The following is a 19,198-nucleotide window of genomic DNA, read 5'->3' as shown; positions in this document are numbered from 1 at the left end:
TATATATATATATAACGTTTTATCAATTTTAGGCATAATGATAATGATAATTTTATTGGTAGTAGAGCTTTTTAAAATAAATCATATATAGATTATAAATTACTTTTGTAAATATGCCAAAAGATATATATTTTGTAATTGGATTATTTGCATTGTAAAGGAAATGGTATCAGGTTTATTAAAAAAAAAAAAAATTTTTAAATAGTTTAAGCGATAAGATTTTTATGAAAGGAACTAGCATCGGTGGTCATACATCTGATAATTATCATGGTATATTGAATAGTAAATATTTAATTATATATAATTACAATAAAAAAAAAAAAAGAAAATATCTTGATTTAGTACGTAGAGTATTTCTGAAAAAACGATCAAATAACGTCCAAAACAATGAGTGCAGTCTGGTAGAATTACTTAATATATTATAGTATATATAAAATAACTTTTAAATAATTTATCGAGAAGAAAAAGTTATTAGATATATTGGTCATTAATTATATCTCTCAAAATAACAATGGAAAGCGTGGTTATAAGTTTAATTAATTAATTATTAATAATTACTGCCTAATAAGAATTATGTGCAATACAATTCGCTGGGTTACCATTATAAATATTTCATATCATCCAGTCATAAACTAAATGTAATATATCTTATATCTTTTTAGCGAATATTTTATATATCATTAATGTATAGGTTGCAAAGGCTCTCTTGGATGTATTTAATGTTGGTCTCTCGAATGAACACAATATTCCTATAATAAAAGATAATAAAAGAAAAAAGAAATAAAAATAAATAAATAATAGAAAACCAGTGCCATTAAATTGCTATTTTACACATTATAAATATGTCTGTAAAATAAAAAGAAAGAAAAAAAATGCATAAATTAATGTTTAATGGAATTAAATCAAGCGAAGGTAGATATAATAGTTGCCATTAATAATAATGAATTGTAAATTTTATGTGATATGTATTTTACAATATAATTTATATATCTTACATTCTAAGAGTCTTATACAGAGTCGAAAATGAATAACATACAACGATTCCTTAGTTTTCAATGTTAATTTTTGTTCTATTCTCTTATTTGATTCTGAAATTTAGATATCATTAATTTCAATTTTACTTTTAACTTATAACTCTGTATATAGCTCTCATTTAAATTATTATAAAAGCACATTGTTTTCAATCGAATGACCTACTTATAAAAATACATAAGCATATATATATGTTGTAATACAAATTGCATAAAAATAATATTAAGGACCAAAGATTAACTATGTTTTGCAAGTATTTAAAATGCTTGCAGCACAATCATAAAAACAACCTTTTATATGTGACACAATAAATAACTCATTATATGTACAGTAATCAGACAAAAAATTCAATGTAAGGCTGCATTTGATATCTAAATGCAACGAAGAAGAATTTATCACATAAGAATAAAAATGATACATTCTATATCACCCTGTATAAACAAAGTTATTTCTTATCGATGTTCGACGTAATTATAAAACATTCAACGACCGTGTCACAAAATATTAGAGCAATAAAATTAACAACTAATTTTATTAATTATTTTCAATCCTAAAAACTTTTTATAATTCATTAATTGCCTTCCGGATAACATTTAAGATTTCTCTTTTTTTATAAATGTAACAAAATTTAGTATACTCTATGTAAAGAAATCCAATTAAGGTTTAAATTTTGTGTGCATCTGGTTTGTTAATTATTTTTAATATTTATGTAATTCTATATATATAAGTGTATAACTATACCCATATACTCAATATATTAGTATGGATCAAAAATTAGTTTTAACATTTGAAATTTTTGGTATCGAAATATATTATAAATTTATTGTCAATGAAGAATAAAGCCATGACACACTAGCCCAATAAAGGAAATAAGAGTAGGCCTAAGATGTTGGTATTTTAGTAATGTCAGTGTAAATAACATCATACCGTTACATTATTATAAATTAATAATTCTACATAAAGATGCGTGTAAACATGATAAACATACATGCAAATGTAAATAGTCTTGCGCGTGCAGTAAAAAAAAACATTATTAATAATTAATGATCAATCTATTATTGTACGATTACATATACACATGAGGCATACATATTATATTGTTATTATGATTTACTAAACTCGTTGTTGCTACACAACCAAATTAGAAGTTCAGTAACAGTAATAAATATGGAATATATGTATATCGAATTTAAGTATACTGCTAACTTTGTCTTTAAAATGAATGTTGTAAACTTTTTAATTTTAATAAAACTAAAAAGGTCTCAAAAACAAATTGCACTAATTTACTTATAATAAGATTATTTAGTTATTAATATAGTTTTTTGAGATAAAAAAAAAAAGAAAACTATAGATATTAGATAAAATGTTTATTTTTGCAGTCGCTCTAATTCTTAAATATATATATATATATATGTATATATATATATATATTACATTATAATAAAGATTCTTTTTTTATGTTATTGTATACAATATTTAACTGCAAATAGAATTATATATAATTAACGCAACATTTATTTGTTCTTAAGATGGACAAAGTGTACTTTGAGTGGAATAGTTTAAAATTGTCTGATAATTAGCCGTTTTAATATTATTTATATCATGTTGTGTGTGTGTATCGCTAGAGTAACGACTGTTCTAGCATTATCTTTTCGAAACCCATAGGCGGTGGATGAGCAAAATTATCCAGAATTAAATCTAATATAGCTCCATCGTCAACTGAAAATATTTTTATAATAATAATTATTAATGACATAAAATAATACTACGTATCATTATAAAATTAGATGAAAGATAAAATAGAAGCAGACCATAAAGTACAGGATAAATTGTTCCTTTGATACCAATAATTGGAGCTTCCAAAGATTTTCCATTTATGTAAAAATTTAATTCTATATGATCGTAGGACACTCCCTAAAAGCGTTAACATTAATTGTGTATATTCCCATTATTATTAAATGACACACAACTTATATTACTCTTACAACAATATCTCCTTCCTCTACAGGATTTTGAATCTTGTGCAACTCTTGCTGATTGTGCCTTAAAATACCATCTGAATTAAGAGCCCAACTTTCGCTGTCATTTCCTCCAATCGCAGTAGTAAGATCTGTAGATTTAGTACCTAATCCAATAGCCCATATTCCACCCTGCTGTATTTTAACTTCGAAGTAACTCTTGCTTTGAGCAAGAGGTGCATTTGTTAAGGCACCACCACGTCCACAAACTCTTAAACCATTTTTGACTATAACTACTTCGTGTCCTGCAAATTAAAAATATAAAATATAGAGAGCAGAAATGACATCTAAATGAAATATTCCTTTGTAATCATTTGTCTATTTTGGTTAGGTTCAACAACAAAAAAGAATTGTCATGCTTCTCGAAAGTATACTAATAAATTTACATTCATTGTTATTATTTTCTTCGTCTCAATTCTTTTGATATTTTATTATTAAATAAAATTACAAACAATGAACATCTCTCAAACGTATATATAAATATATATACAATATTAAATTTTAAATAAAACAAATTCTATTTTGTTAATTGATGTTAATTAAAGAAAAAAATCAATTGACAAATACGTAGAAATATAATTCCTACAAATAATTAAATTTACTTGAATGATTTTTCTGCGGAAAAAATGATGGTTACCCATATGAGTTGTATCCAAAGTAATCGGATTTGGTTCTCTTTTTGGAATTTGGGTTGCGGTAAACCCAATGCCGTCAAAACAATTTCTCAAACAGCAAAACATCTTTTTTGTTTGTTGTTGTCTTTCTTTATTTCTTTTTTGTTTTTTTTTTCCTTCCACTGATCTATTCAAAAGAGTAAACACAACATTGCATCGTTTGACATGAGGAAAAAATTTAATTTTTCCTCCACAAAAATTGATGATTCATACAAATTCTTTTTTTCTTCGCTCTCGATCACTATAAATCACGTAAATATCGATCAAATTATTAAAGGTATTAACGGTGCACAGTATTTTTAACAAATAATTAATAGTTACTTTAATCTCTGTAAATTCCTACGACTTATTCAAAACTTGTGTGTGTGGTAACAGAAAATGGCTTCCTTCACTGACACATATTTAATCAATATTAACTGTTCTTTTTATAATTATTATTGCATTTTTAAGTTACGTTAAAAGAGATAATTAAAAAATATTAATAATTTATAACGTTTATCAACTTTTACGATAAAAAGCTATTTATATCGATATGACGCAAGAATTCAAAAAATTTAAAGGTTAAGTTTTGTTATATTTTCATCCATGCAATTCTGAAGCATGTGCATCATATTTTTTTTATAATTATTATATAATTAATAGGATAGTCTTATTTATTGTAGGAAGGTTATATAAATAATATTACAAAATTATAAATCAAATTGATGTTTACGTTTTTATTTATTTATTTATATTACGTATAAAATTAAACTCGACTAGGATACAGCATCTGCAATAGAATGAAGAAAATAAAAATTTATACCTTTCTGATTTAAATTTAGAGAAATTTGTGATCTATAGTTAATAATTAAAAAAAATCTCTACTTACAATTCTAATGCGATGACCCATAGCTTTGGCTGGCAAATTTCTCTTGAATTTTGCACGAACTGAACCACTAGTACCATGTGGACGCGTTACTTTACCCCAAATGGCTCTTACTTTTGTTTTTTTTGTAGTTTTACCAGGAACAGGTGTTCTGTTCTTAGCCTGAAAAGATAAATATTTGTAACTATATGCTCTCATTGTCAAATTATTATAATTCAATATTAAAACACTTACTTTGTATACGTAAACACATTTTTTGCCGATATAAAAATCAGAGTCACCTTTTGTTCTCGCTCCTTCAACCTTTAATAAAGCTGTATGTTCATGTTGATTACGAAGACCACGCTTGTAACCAGTAAAAATAGCCTTAGCATAAAGACGTCCATGTCTTTTGAAAGGCCGTTTTTTTAACGGTACAGGTTCTGAAGCCTTTTCTATTGGCTTCTTCTGAGCTTTTGTTTTGGATTTAGGAGTCGCAGCAACGTCTGCCATTTCTGTAAAAAAAGGTTATTACAATAAGTAATATATAGAGTTTTGTGCATTTCAATTATATATCACTATAATCAATATTTATATTATTTATAAATATATTGAGGTTCATAAGTATTCATTTAATTTTTCAATAAAACTTATTTTTTTAAGTTCTTTTTAAGAACTTATACCATGTTTAAATCAATCAATGTATTATTTTTATAAACACACAAAGTGTGATCTGTAATAACGATTGTTTGATGATTGAAAAAATGAAATATTTATTTCACTGTTTTTAACGTTATTATGTTGAAGACAAACATCGTGATACAAAGCAGTTTTTAGAATCTGTTGAAATCGTAAGATTATTTGCAAAATGTTGTTAAATTAAATTTCGTATTACACCTTAACATCACATTAAACAAATTCTCACTATTATCTGTCTTACTTTTTTATTAATTATAGAGATATGTTTAAATAATTATAGAAGCACATAAGGAACAGACGTACCGGATATTTATCACGTTCTAAAAAGACAGGAAACACTAGAAATGCTCTGCTAGAAGCAGAAGCATTCTCTAGAATGCCCTCTGCTGAAGAAAAGTTTTAACTAAAAAATGTGATTTTATCGACAGAGCAAGTATCGTTTAAATTGTAGATGCCGCCACAGGTTTATTTCTTGGCATTTTCCCAAGGAACTATTTTTCCCTAATTAGCGTATTTAAGAGTTTTCTTTTAAGTACCATAGGATTTTCAGGTTAGTTTTAATAATTTTTATATATTTAATATTATAGATTTTTATCTGTTTAATAATTATACACATAAGTATAATATACATAGAATAATAAGTAAGTTAATAATGCAATATTTTTAATTCGTATTATCAGTTTTCTTTTTTTTTTTATATACCCAGAAATTCTTTGCAATTTATCACTAGGAATGTTCGACTAATAGTTCAATTTGAATTTAAGGTAATATGTGGTTTCTACTAGTTAATGAAATATTCAACGAATATTACGAGTATAAGGTTATATCATAAACGATTGAACAATGTGACCATTTTCAAAAATAACGCATTATAGAGAACAAGGAATTTCTAATAATCCATGTCTATTATGACAAACAATGTACGCATCAAAGTTTCTACCTTTAACCAGGTATAATATAATTTAACTTTGTATAATATTACGAGAATCGTTCATTGTAATGAAACTAGAGAATATTACAACGAATAGATGAAGGAAATTTGGACGGGTAGTAAATTCAATTTATCGATCGTTCAAGTTATCGACACAAAAGGATAGAGCTCGCATATCGGTTTTATAGTACTTTTACCATTTTTTCATCGTTATTTTCTATTGCTCTCAAGGTTGTTACGAGTAAATTCAAAATCGAGTATTCTGCTTCGCGAAGCGTGCAAATTATCCGATGCAGAATGTATACCACGCCTGCGTGCAGAATCTACCGCATTTCGAGCTTTACCTTCGGTTACGATCCTTTCCGTTTCGTGAATCGTCACGATGGAAAGGATCTTTCTTTCTCTCTCTCTCTTTTCCTCATTCCGTTTTTTTCTTGCTCGTGAAAAATTCGATAAACGTATTTATTTGCTTTCCTTGAAAATTTATTGACATATGGTTTTATTTAAACAGATCATTTCTTCAATATATTTTCGATCAGTCGATAAGTAGATTCCATTTAAAAAGTAGTTTTAGGATCTACTACTACGTTAGTCATAGATTTCGTAGTTCCAAAAAATAACGACGTTTCTTATTCACGTTACATGTTCGTTTGGTGCAATGTAATATTTCAAAAAATAAAAAGGATCCTTCTTTTTCTCTATTTCGTTGGAAATTCGATAGTGACAGATTTTATGCTTGTTTTTTCGCGAAAATTTATTGACATGGTAGAATTTTTATTTGCTCGAAATAATAGCGGCAGTTTTCACTTGCTTTAAATGTCTGTCCAGTGCAATGTAATATTTCAAAATGAAATGATATCGTTCTTTTTTCTCTCTCACGTTTTCTTCCTAATCGAAAATATATATTTTCTTCGAAGGATTAATTGATATACAATTTTATTTAATAATTTTAATAAATAATTGTTTGAAATTGTTAATTAATTAATGTGTATTTAGGTTATATTAAGAAGTTTTTAATTTCAGATTGTACTACTACGTTAGTCATAGATTTTGGCAGTTTGAAAAAAATGGCGGCAACTCTCACTCAAATTAAACGTCCGTCTGGTGCAATATAATATTTCAAGAAGAAAAGCTCACAGGAAGGAGAAAATAAAATCGCGGTAGGTATGCTGCCACCAAAACGTTTGGATTTATTTCACGCGACCTCGAAGCAGGTAGGAGATTTATGTTAGGCGTTTTCATCCCTCGGTTCACCCTCGTACTCGCTTTACCCTCAATCTCCCTCTCGTTCTCCTTCTCATTCTCCTTTCTCTTCCTCCTCATCCTCACCCTCATCTTCCTACTCTTCGTCTCATTCTCCTCCTCTCATATAGTGTTCCCCTCCTTAGCGTTTCCTCTTTCCCTCATCCCATTGTGTCGAAATCACGCAGAGAAAAATAAGAGGTAGCGGAATTCCCGAGAATTATCGAGAGGATGGATGTGTTCGTTGGTACTTGCTTGGTGAATTTCATTCAGCGTCATTTCCGTCGACTAAACGAGTCCGGAAACATCCTAGGCATTGTTTTCTCACTGGCTAATGATTTAACAGAAGGATTTTTCTTTTTTTTATTCTTCTTTTGCCCTCAATGAATCTTCCGTCTCGATCATCGTCATTATCCGAGCGAACATGATTTCTCCCTCGAACGATTGTTTTTTTTTTTAAGATCACTGTAGTCGATTACTCGACGATAATGATCCTACACAGTTCTGATAAAAGTATATTTATTTTTTTGTTCAGAAATGTCACGAGATGAACCAGCTATCTCAATCATCATTATCATTAACGTGTACATTCTTTTATTTAATTCCTTTATCTAAGGAATATTATTATTTTCGAAGAAAATTACTATGGACGATTTTTGTAATGATAATGATCCTACCAAGTTATGATAAAAGCATAATTTTTGATTTCAGAATAATCACAAGATGAACTACTAGCTGTCTCGTCGATAAACATGATTCTTTTTTTAAAGAATGTATTATTATGTTTTAAAAGAAAATCACAATAAAAGAAGATTTCTTAGATAACAATTTTACAAAGTTCTGATAAAAGAAGATTTTTTGATTTCAGGATTGTGTCAGGAGGTAAACCAGAGCGATAGATTATTTATCGAGACATCTTTCGTTTCGTTCTTCTCGTTCCATTCTTCTTCTCCTTCTCATCCCTATTTCTCAAAGCTCCGTGCGTCATCCGGCGTCTCCCCAGGGATTCAGGAAACAATGTCATCTATCTTCCAGCGTGATCCACGTCCGGTGCATCATGCTGGAATTACCGGTACTAATACACACTACTGTATCGTATAGCCGAGACTATATGAGGTATTCACGTATGCGATCTGCCAACCAACGTAGATCCATGATCTACCTACTTATCTATTGTATGTTTATCCGCATTCTGTGTTTCAGGATCTAAGGTTAACCTTTTCATCCCTAATAGAGATCCTACCTAGTTGATTTATCCTGTTCAAAAATCAATCCTTGATTTTGATTACTACTTAAATTTCATTAAAAATTTATGAAGAAAATGTAAGTATTTTATTCAAGTTTATTAATTAGATATCCTATACTTCTTTAATTTATTACATATTTATGAGGATATTGTATTCTGTTAACGTTTTTAAAATAGGTATTATTCTATTATAGTAACTATCACATTTATCTCGTAAATATATATTTCTTAGTGTAGTAGGATGATCAATGTTGGAATTCTATCTTGTTAATATTTTTTATTCGTCTCTCTCTTTTTCTCTCTCTCCCTCTTCTTTTCACACCTTATTTTCTTTTCCCGTAGTATACGAGGCGAGAAGAGATCCTTAGGGAATCCTATGATATAGGTATATGTATGTACCATAAGTATATCGTGGTTGGTTGGAGGAAATAAAAATATACAAGTTTTATCACGCGATGATAAATCGAGTAATCGTAACCGTAGAATTTTTTCACTATGGTGATAGGTGGGTAGACTAATTTTTTTTATTTATTCTCATTCACCTTTTGTATATTTTACATATATATATATATACCTATCTCTCGTTCTTCTTTTCTCTTGAAAAAGAAAGAGAAAGAGATGTTGACGGACAATAAATTTATGTAAGTAGATGGGTAAACTTCCGGGCAAAAGTCCGAAACTTCTATCGGTAAAGTGGCATCATTTTTCATGCAAATATTAAGGCTTTATGCAACGTCAAATCGGTTCATTTCGTAGGCGTCATTAATTATGCGATTACATTAAATAGTTTCGATAGTATATATCTACCTTGATTAATTATGTTATCCAATAGAAAAATGTCTACTCTTTGTCTTTTTTTTTTGTATAAATATCTGTAAAAGATTTTCTTTATTCATAGAAGAGAAGAAAAGAGAAAGGTGGATAGAAGAAAGGAAAAAAGAAGAAAAGTTTTTAAAAGAGAGAGAGAGAAAGAAGAAAAATTATTATTTCCTGAAAATTCATTGAAGGTAGTATCGAGGTCAACGTATGCACGACTTGTCTATAACGTGCTAGATTCGGTGTAAAAATTTCATTCTTTCTTAGAAAGCTCGACAGGATAGAAGGCGACCGCGAAAAACGCAGACATCGCGGAAAAACCTGTTTGAATAATTCAAGTCTTTCCACCAGGGGCTAAGAGTTGAGAAAGAAAGAAAGGGAAAAAGAGAGGAAAATATAGAGAAAGAGTGTCGACGAATAAGAGCGTGCCACGAAATTTTTATCTTTATCTTTCCGCACAATCGCTATTTCGACCTTTCCTCTCTCGTTACTTCTGATCTCTATAATCATTTTATTTTTATCTACCTTATATTTAATTTATATATTTATAGTGTACATTTTTATATAATTATAATATATTTAACTTATATAAATATGTGTGGCAGTAACTATGACGGTAATCTAACAATGAGTAAAGTAATTGTGTAAGAGAATTGATTTTAGGATTTATTTTATAATATATATATATATATATATATATATATATATACATACATAATTGTGATATAAAATAAATCAATTTTGACAACTTTTTAGCTTACAATTAGACTGCTGTCATAATTACCAGCACATATTTCAATTCTCTTTCTTATTTACCTTAGAGAGGGAGAGAGAGAGAGTAAATTACTTTACCTTTCATACACCCCTTATCTTCTCTCTATAAATTTGATTTAAAATATTGGAATATTATTTAACGTAATATTATTTATCTAACACATAAAATATTTGTATTCGTAGGTTTGATAAATGATAAAAGCGTGTAACAAGATGGACGATCTGGAAAAATATAGATATAGTATGCATTCATACATTCATATATACATACATGAATTCACAAAGTAGATCAGTTGCGTTTTGTGAAGAAGGAACGAACATAACGGTGAAAAGCGACGATTTTCCTGGAAAAATTTTCAACGCACGGATCTTACTTGATAGTAGTGCAAGGTGAAATATTGAATTTCTCAAAGCGTTGATACATGCGTAGATATATGTGTGTGACTGTGTGTTTCTATAATACTGGATACCTTTGTACACATATACGTATAAATATCTAAATATAAAAATATACATATATGTCTATATAAACACATACATGTATATACATACATACACATATGTGTATACTCATATATATTATATAAAGTACATGTATTCTTTAGATTATATAGTAGCACGATTCTCAGGGCCTTTTTTCTTTAGCGTGTCTCTCGTATCTTGCTTCTTCCGCTGTGCTCATCGCACGTATGCCATACAATAGGCACATATGGATTACAATAGCTCTTGTCATACGCGCCATACATACTCACGATGTTCATGATGCTAGGATTTTATGAAACAGTCGTCGTCGTCGTCGTCGTCGTCGTCGTCGTAGTCGCCGGCGGATTCGTTGCGACCTGACTATGTATAGTAAAGATCGATACATCGATCGTAACACCTTGATCGTCGTCTTTTTTGTGTTGTGAATCGATGCTCGGGAAGTCTATAAAACAAGCTATAAACTGGGGAAGATTTTCCTCCGAACACGATACGCCTCTTTTCGTCTTTTCTACCTATATGCGATACAATTCTCTTTGATTTTCTTTCTTTGAAATATACGTCTATGTGTATATAGATATATATATTTTTACTACATATCTACGATATGAGAAATTTTATGTTTTTTGTCCTATGTTTATGTATGTATGTGTATATATATATAAATTTACATTTATGTATGGGCATATTTATTATGGAGATGTATTTAAGAAGAGATGTTTTCTATGTTATAATAGTATACCTGTATATATTTCGTTGAATATTTTATTGTAATTATTTTAATTTATATATCTTTTTCAGGATAAAATTATTATTTAATGAATGTTCGGGTATTCAAAATTCTGCTGTATACGTTTCTACGTATGCATATACATGCATAGATGTATTAGAGTCTTTACGGATTTTATAGAAATGGCAAAGGCAATGGTGGTATATTCATCGTTTAAATAAATTATGAGAATTAAGGACTTTGAGTAAGCCCGTTTTGAACTTTTAGAGCGTGATTTATTTGCTCGTGAATAAATCCTTTATATAGTGAGAATAGGTACAACTTTCTTATATTTATCTTAATAAAATATAACATAGTATATATCTAAATAATATATTACAAAATTGTAATATATGTTCATGCGAAAATATTATATTAATTACACCAGCTCATTTATAAATATATAGAAACATTATCTAATATGGTACGTTATCAAAGATAATATCAAGATGATCAATTCGATGCTTATTTTAAAGGTGATAGGAGTTTGGTAAAGTGAGAGATGGGAAGGAACGAAACTGGCAGGTTGGTGTCGTACACGCAACGAGGAAACTGCTAAGACGTTTCTTGTATCTACATACAAACAAGATCTCTGATGGTAAGACTGCCTAAGGTTGACAGCTGTCTGAGAATTTTCACTGCGACAACGACGACGAAGACGAAGACGACGAGAACGACGATGACGACGACGACGGTGCTATCTCCATAGCTGGATCAATTTCCTGGATCCCTTTCGTGTAAGAAGGACAAGATCCTCGAGGTTCTTGCACCACGTTATCGGAAATTCTCCTCTTCTTTCTATCCCAACCGTCTCACCAACCCATATAAATTCGAGAGTACACACGTACACACATTTTGATTTGCTCGAGAGATGAAAGGGAACGAGATAGATCGAAAACACAAAGACGTTTTCTAAGAGCTTGGAAAAAATTTAAAAAGAACTAAAGGAAGTGATACCAACGTAGACTAAATTATTTTTATAGTTTACTATATTTTTATAGATAGTTGTTATGATTTTTAATATTCCATTTTTGATATTTAATCAGATTGATATCAATTATCTATTTTTCATAATCTTTTTTACGCGCACAAAATTAATTTCAATATTAATTAATTACAAGAAAATTTAGAAAGAGATAAAGAATAGATAGATAGATTAACTTATTTTCAAGTTAAATTCTTTGATTTAATTATTATTATTTGTTTTAATATTTCATTTTTAATATTATTATTATTTATACTTATGTTAGCTTTCTTAATATCAGTTTAATTACTTTAAATGAAGTATTGAACTGTGTTCATGATCTTAACAAAATATATTCATTCGATATTTTCTTTATAATTTATTTCAGAAAAAGAAGAAAGAAAAAATATAAAATTAATTTCACACAATATTACAAACGAATTGAACTCGACATTGAACCGTAAAAGAAAGAAAAGAAAAAAAAGGTCCTAATTGAATATTAATCAACTTTACTCGGTCTCTTAGAAATATTCAATAATCTCGCGTAGTGGCGTGTCTTGGAAAAGCATATTAACACGTCGACTACGTTTGGAACGTAATCTACGAGTTATGCATCTTGCATCTAATTTATTTTCCATTCAGCTCTAGTTCCTCTTACATTTAATAGAACACGTCATCGTCATTGCTAGATCCTATCTTAAGAATCGTATTTCGATTTTAGGTGAAACATACTAGTTGAAGAATAGCTAGCTACCTTGGTTACCCAATTCGAGAATAAACGAAGAAACGAAGGAACGAAGGAATGAACGAACGAACGAATGTTGCCATTAGCGGTCGAGTGCATTCGAGTTTGTGAAAATGTAAGCTAAAAAGAGAAATACTAAGAAACTGTGCAAAATAGAAAAAGAGACTTAAAAAGAGAAAGAGAGAGAGAGAGAGAGATAGAGAGAGAGAGAGAGTGAGAAAAATATAAAAAAGAAAGATGGAAAAAAGAATAGGATAAAAAGAGAGTAGGAAAAATAGAGTGTAAGAGAGTATGAGAGAGAAATAGGCACGTGGAGAAAAAACTAGAACAAGAACAGAATTCGTCGAGAAGTGGTAAGAAAAGAAAGATGAGAGAGAGAGAGAGAGTAAAAGGGGTTTAGAACTGAAAGAATGGAGGAAAACAAACGTAATAAGATAGGAGAAGAGAGGAGGTGCGAATACACAGAAAACAGAAACTCTGATGCTAAGATGAGGGGAATATCGAGAGAGAGTAAGAGAGAGGGAAAGATGCAAGACGGGGTAGAAAGATTGGAAACGGAGAAAAGGACAGGTATAGCTTACAGATGGAAAGGGAGAGCAAGAGGGAAGAAAAGGAGTAAAAGAAAGAGACAGACAGATATAGAAATAGTGAGAAAGAGAGAGAAAGAGAAAGAACAAGAAGGGCTTGGGAGATGGAGAGCTCTCAGCAAATTGGAGAGCCCTGGCCTTTTCTATTGCATGCCCGTTTCCATTCGCACGGAAACATCGGGGTCCCGCTCTCGTCTTTCTTTTTTCTTTCTTTCTCTCTCTCTTTCTCTTTTCTCCCATCACTCCCACCCTTTTCTTCCTCAACGTTTCTCGCTACTTTCGTCGCTCCTCTCTTCATCCCTCTTTCTCTTTGTCTTTCTTTCTTCTTTTCTCTTACTTAGCTAGTTTCCCCTCTCTATTTCTCTTTCTGTTTCTTTCTTTCTTTTATTTAGCTAGCCTTCTCTCTATCTTTTTTTCTTTCTGTCTATTTGTTTCTTTCTCTCTCTATCTTTCTCTTACTCTTCTTTCTTTTTGCAGGAGTAAGAGTCTGGTCTGGCAACGAGGGTCACTTATCGTCGCGGACCATCTGCGAGTATCGTCCACAGTCAGCGCACTGTCGGTCTGAAGTATGTGCCGACTCCCAGTGCCATCCGATAAGACTTTTCGTATCAGCGTACCAGTGGAAAAAAGTCTTTTCTCCTTCTTGTGGTCACGTTTACTTCCTCCTCCTTCTCTTTTAATTTATTCTCTATTTCTTTCTTCTTCTTTTACTTTTAATTATTTAACACAAATTTCGAATATATAATAGATGTATAAGATATAATCCTATCCTTAGAAAGACACGATTCTTTTGTTCATTGGCCAGCCGAATGAACGAGGCGATTATTGTAGATTGGTGAAAAAAAAACTTTCTTTTTCATTTTTATTCATACCTTCTCTTTCTTTCTATTTTTTTGTATTTATATCGAGGGAAAGGTGGTAGGCTTTTTCTATAGTCTCTCAGAAAAAGAACTCCTTTCTTCTTTGGGTAGTACCTCTACCTACCACCCTTCACCTTAAACTTCCCCCTTCACTTCTCTTCTCCAATGCAACCTACCTTTTCTTTTTCACCTGAAACTCTTAGACTCAACACGCTTTCGCTTTTATCCAGGTCCACGGAGTGTAACATTCTATTGTAGAGGAGGGTAGCAAGCATAGTCTCAGCGTCTACTTTTAACCATTCTTGAATCGAAAGACGGAATCGATACTACCATCCTCTTCTACCTCCTTCTCCTCCTTCTCCTCTTTCTCTTCTGCTTCTGCTTCTTCTTCTTCTTGAAGAAGAAGAAGAACATCACTGGCGAGTGGCTCCTACTGTCTTCTCGCCACTGTCTTCATTAAGTGTTCCGGCTGCTCCAGCTAAATGAGTTAGTCAGTCTCTGCTCTTTGGTCCCGAACCTTGATTGCTTCCAAGGCGTTCTCCTTTTTCTTCAATGAACTACTCCACGTTCTCAAGCCAAGATATCCTTTGTCGTGGCTCAACGCATCAGTCAGAGTAACTGGTTATTCCGTTCCTCTAGTAAGGACATTTAACCTTCTCCCTCTCTCTGGTACTCATTGTCTCCTTCTCCCTGTTTTTCTCCTACTCTCTCTGTATTTCTTATTCTTTCTATCTTCCTCTTTTTGTTAAAACCTAAGGTCTTAAATTATAAGAGTTTTTTAGCGATAGACAGTTTACAAACAAGTTGTCTTCAACAAACATTCTTCTTGTTTTTTATTTGGAAGAATAAGAATATTCTTACCAATAGAGTTTTGGGAATCGTTCGATTGGATTTTATATTCTAAAATAGCGATTTATTTTTCTCGTGATACAGTTTTTCGTATGCTAGAAAAATTAATTGAAATACCGCAACGTGAATCACTGCACCTGTCTTTTAATTGATTTCTCACACTTTTTTTCCTTTTAGCGAGAGTTGTACTCTCCTCCTCCTTCTCCTACTTCTCTTCCTTCTCTTTCTCAGCTTTTACTTCTACTTCGTTTCTTTTTTTCTTCTTTTTCTTATCGCAAATGTTATAGACTCGAATTGTTCACTATTGTATTTCTAGAAGATGTAGTTTTCATTATTTGTGCTCAGAAATAAAAATAAATTATTTTTATGATCGTTTACAATATGTATAATGTCCATGCAATATAATTTAACTAATATTTAAAAATAACAGTACATTTTTTTAAACGTAAAATAGTAAATACTGTTGTTGTACACAGATAACAAATAGTTATTATAAGATTATTTTAAATTCATATTAAAATACACTAGAGTATCAAGCATTATCGATAAAGAATATCGAAACTTTCTTTTTCGTACAGGTAAGCTTAATTAATTTATATTTTCGATTATTGTATATTTATTTAAACAATTTATGATGTACGTGGAGTATAAATAAATGTTTTATATACTCATACATTATCTTTAATATATATTTATGTTTTCAAATATAGCGTCAATGTATTAACAATTAATATAATCGCTGACTGGTTACATGGAATTTATTTTCGAAATATCGATCACGAAGTCATCACTGCGCAGAATCATTAAAATAATTACATTAAATAAATAAAAATACGAAAATCACCCGGTATATAATCTTAAATTTATTGATTAGGTGGATTATTCACTTTATACACATGCGCAACGTTCGGAAAGTCATATAAACAACTTTCAATAAAAGTATTTTCATAGAGGACAACGTCTCATTTCAACGGTGGATTTCGAAGGGAACGATACATAGATCATATATTCCGAACTTTTTAACAACAATAGACACTTCTATCGATTAATTAACAATTATTTTAATATTCTAATACACTCTCATTATATTGAAGATTGTTTGAACGCATATATATTTATTTAAACATTACATACTTTTTAACGTATTTTGAATATTAATTAATTTTGATTTTATGTTTTATTAGATGAAAAATTTACCCCTACTCTCCGAAGTCGTCACTGCGCAGAAGCATTAAAATAATTACATACAATAGATAAAAATACGAAAATCATAACGTTTTTATCTTAAATTTTATTAAATAGGCTTATTATTCTTTTTATACACGTGCTCAACGTTCGGAAGGTCCTGTAAACAACTTTCACCAAAAGAACTTTAATAAAGGATAATGACTCAGATCAACGGTGGATTTCGAGAAGGAGGAATCACAGAACATATACTCCGATCTTTTTAACAACAATAGACACTTCTATCGATTAATTAACAATTATTTTAATGCACTAATGCACTCTCTTTATATTTCAGATTATTTAGACACATATATGTACTAGTATATGCATTACATACTTATTAACATACTTTGAATCGAAAATAATTTTAATATATTTTTATTTTATGAGTTTCTTTTAGGACTAAGAGTGATAATCCTTAAAATCGTTCTTTTGGTCAGATTATCTTATTTCTTTGAAATTTAATTCGGATGTGGACATCTTCAGGATGCACATCCCTCGTGGGTCTTCGGAAGCGGTTACCTCCTCGTGGTTAGACCCGGGCAATGGTATTTTACTTTCAGTATAATGTTTAACATATTTTATATGTTAAACATTCCATTGCAAGTAAAATCTAGCCAAAGACCGCTTACCATAAACATTATAATTGTAATTAGTTTCTTTTGAATCCCTAATTAATATCATATTCTTATTCCTTTCGCTTTTGTTCCTTTTATCCATTTCATGTATAGAAACTAATTAACTTATAATGTTTTTTAATAATTACGTTTACGTGTTTAATAATTATGTTTACGAATAAATGAAGTACTTTGATATGTTAACAACTTACGCATTTTATTTTCCAATTTGGTGTACACGTTCCTTTATAATATTTAAAAAATAAGGAAGAAAAAGAAGATAGTATACACTAAAAATTGTACAGAAAAACATAATTGTGTAGAAAAGAAACCACGTTGTATATATTTTTAAAACAATTGACATCACATTGCACAGAAAAACACAATCGTATAGATAAGAAACCACGTTATAGAAATCTTTAAAACAAATGACATAAAGCATTATAGCCATCCTTAAAGAATTAAAATAAATTGAAACAAAACAATTGACATCTCTCATGCCAACCATGAAAGTATAAATTCCCATATTCTGTATTGATATAGAAAAATTCTTGTTATTTTAATTCTTGGAGGATGGCTATAGTGCTTTATGTCAATTGTTTTTAAAATATTTGCAACGATGTTTCTTTTCTATACGATTGGGTTTTTCTGTGCAATGTGACAAAGTTTTTAGTGTATATTGTCTTTATTCTTTTCGTTATTTTTTAAATATTAAAAAGATACGTGTACCTTAAATAGAAAAATAGAATAAATTTTTTATTTATTTAATAAATAAATTATCATATCAAGCTTGACTAGCGTGGTCATGAAGAAAGGCGAGCTACAGCAAGTACGTGTGACGGAGCAAGCTTGTGTGCGTGAATTACATTTCTATATGGTTATTAGGAATTTCTAATTGGTCATTTTACGTGTAAATAACTATCAGCTAATCGGCCGAAATAATTGTCAGCCAATCAGGGCTCTTTGCTGATTATTCTTCTTTCTTTTCGCGGCGTCGGTGCTGGAGATCGCATGGATACTACTTTGTCCCGTTAATCTCAGGTAATTAAAAAATATTTTCTAACGTACACTTTCCTATTATATATCAAACGATAGCAACAAACAAGAGTTTTATACGTGAGTGTTTTCAAAACGTAATATTGAAAAGTTCGATAGATATCTGTGAAAATGTAATCATCCATGTATCTAGGCTTCGCGTCAAATCTCGCCAATGTTAGTTAATAATATTTTTTTCTAATTTTCAACTTTTTTCACGGTATCGATACTTACTAGCATCTCTAATGATTCTCTAATTAATTATTTTTCATAATAATGTCTTCAAAGATCGTATTTCGTATTAAATTCGATTCCTGTCACATACACACACATACAGGCATATATGCATAAGTATAGGTAGCTCGTACACATACACTCATATATTTGACTTTCTTTATATTGTACTAATGTATCCTTATTTTTTATTTTTTTTAGGTTACCGAGTATTGGAAGAGTTCAGCACGAATATCCATACCTAACCTTATTGTTGTGTACTTTTTTCTTTTCATATTTGTCGAGGTAAGCTATGTCTTTTTTTAATAACGTAGAGAAGTGTAAGAGAAAGTGTGTAAGAAAAAAAGCAAAAATGTGAAAAAGGGAGAAGAAGGAGAATAAGAAAACAAAACATGAATTTATACGTCTCTATGTTTTTCAGCAATGCTCGAGCTAACAACAATGCTGAGATAAAAACAACATCACCGACAGTCGTTATACTCAAGGGTAAACAGAGAGAGAGATGCTCATTCCCCTTCCATCCTTCGACACGTTAAGACCAGTAGAAGTAACAAC

The 19,198-nt window shown here is 30.1% G+C and overlaps 2 protein-coding genes and 2 long non-coding RNA genes across 6 annotated transcripts; 2 read left to right on the top strand and 2 right to left on the bottom strand.

Moving 5' to 3' along the window:
• Positions 1-2,529: 2,529 nt before the first annotated feature.
• On the bottom strand, positions 2,530-4,151 carry LOC122524137 (SPRY domain-containing protein 7). The gene is made up of 5 exons (XM_043646234.1): positions 4,046-4,151; positions 3,688-3,965; positions 3,018-3,295; positions 2,844-2,946; positions 2,530-2,751 (listed from the first exon to the last, which is right to left on the bottom strand). The coding sequence occupies exons 2-5, from the start codon at positions 3,788-3,790 to the stop codon at positions 2,654-2,656; spliced, it is 582 nt and encodes a 193-aa protein (XP_043502169.1). The 5' UTR covers positions 3,791-3,965; positions 4,046-4,151; the 3' UTR covers positions 2,530-2,653.
• A 274-nt stretch (positions 4,152-4,425) lies between these two features.
• Positions 4,426-5,649, bottom strand: LOC122524139 (60S ribosomal protein L35a-like). 2 transcript variants are annotated; one of them, XM_043646235.1, is made up of 4 exons: positions 5,571-5,649; positions 4,824-5,083; positions 4,593-4,751; positions 4,426-4,493 (listed from the first exon to the last, which is right to left on the bottom strand). In XM_043646235.1, the coding sequence occupies exons 2-4, from the start codon at positions 5,079-5,081 to the stop codon at positions 4,470-4,472; spliced, it is 441 nt and encodes a 146-aa protein (XP_043502170.1). In that variant the 5' UTR covers positions 5,082-5,083; positions 5,571-5,649; the 3' UTR covers positions 4,426-4,469. The 2 variants fall into 2 exon arrangements, with proteins under 2 accessions (XP_043502170.1, XP_043502171.1); XM_043646236.1 differs by having other exon boundaries at positions 5,509-5,597.
• A 1,555-nt stretch (positions 5,650-7,204) lies between these two features.
• Positions 7,205-15,897, top strand: LOC122524314. 2 transcript variants are annotated; one of them, XR_006305502.1, is made up of 8 exons: positions 7,205-7,358; positions 8,309-8,556; positions 8,644-8,763; positions 10,460-10,666; positions 11,558-11,801; positions 12,002-12,262; positions 13,211-13,349; positions 14,299-15,897. It is a non-coding gene; the product is annotated as an uncharacterized LOC122524314 (long non-coding RNA). The 2 variants fall into 2 exon arrangements; XR_006305501.1 differs by lacking the exon at positions 14,299-15,897 and having other exon boundaries at positions 13,211-13,395.
• Positions 15,898-18,384: 2,487 nt separating this feature from the next.
• Positions 18,385-18,996, top strand: LOC122524407. Its single transcript, XR_006305532.1, has 2 exons — positions 18,385-18,415; positions 18,845-18,996. It is a non-coding gene; the product is annotated as an uncharacterized LOC122524407 (long non-coding RNA).
• The last annotated feature ends 202 nt before the right edge of the window (positions 18,997-19,198 follow it).

This window comes from Polistes fuscatus, unplaced genomic scaffold (assembly GCF_010416935.1).
Source record: "Polistes fuscatus isolate 324 unplaced genomic scaffold, CU_Pfus_HIC Scaffold7, whole genome shotgun sequence".
In the NCBI taxonomy this organism is placed as follows: Eukaryota; Metazoa; Arthropoda; class Insecta; order Hymenoptera; family Vespidae; genus Polistes; species Polistes fuscatus.
This window is presented reverse-complemented; position numbering and strand designations above follow the sequence as displayed.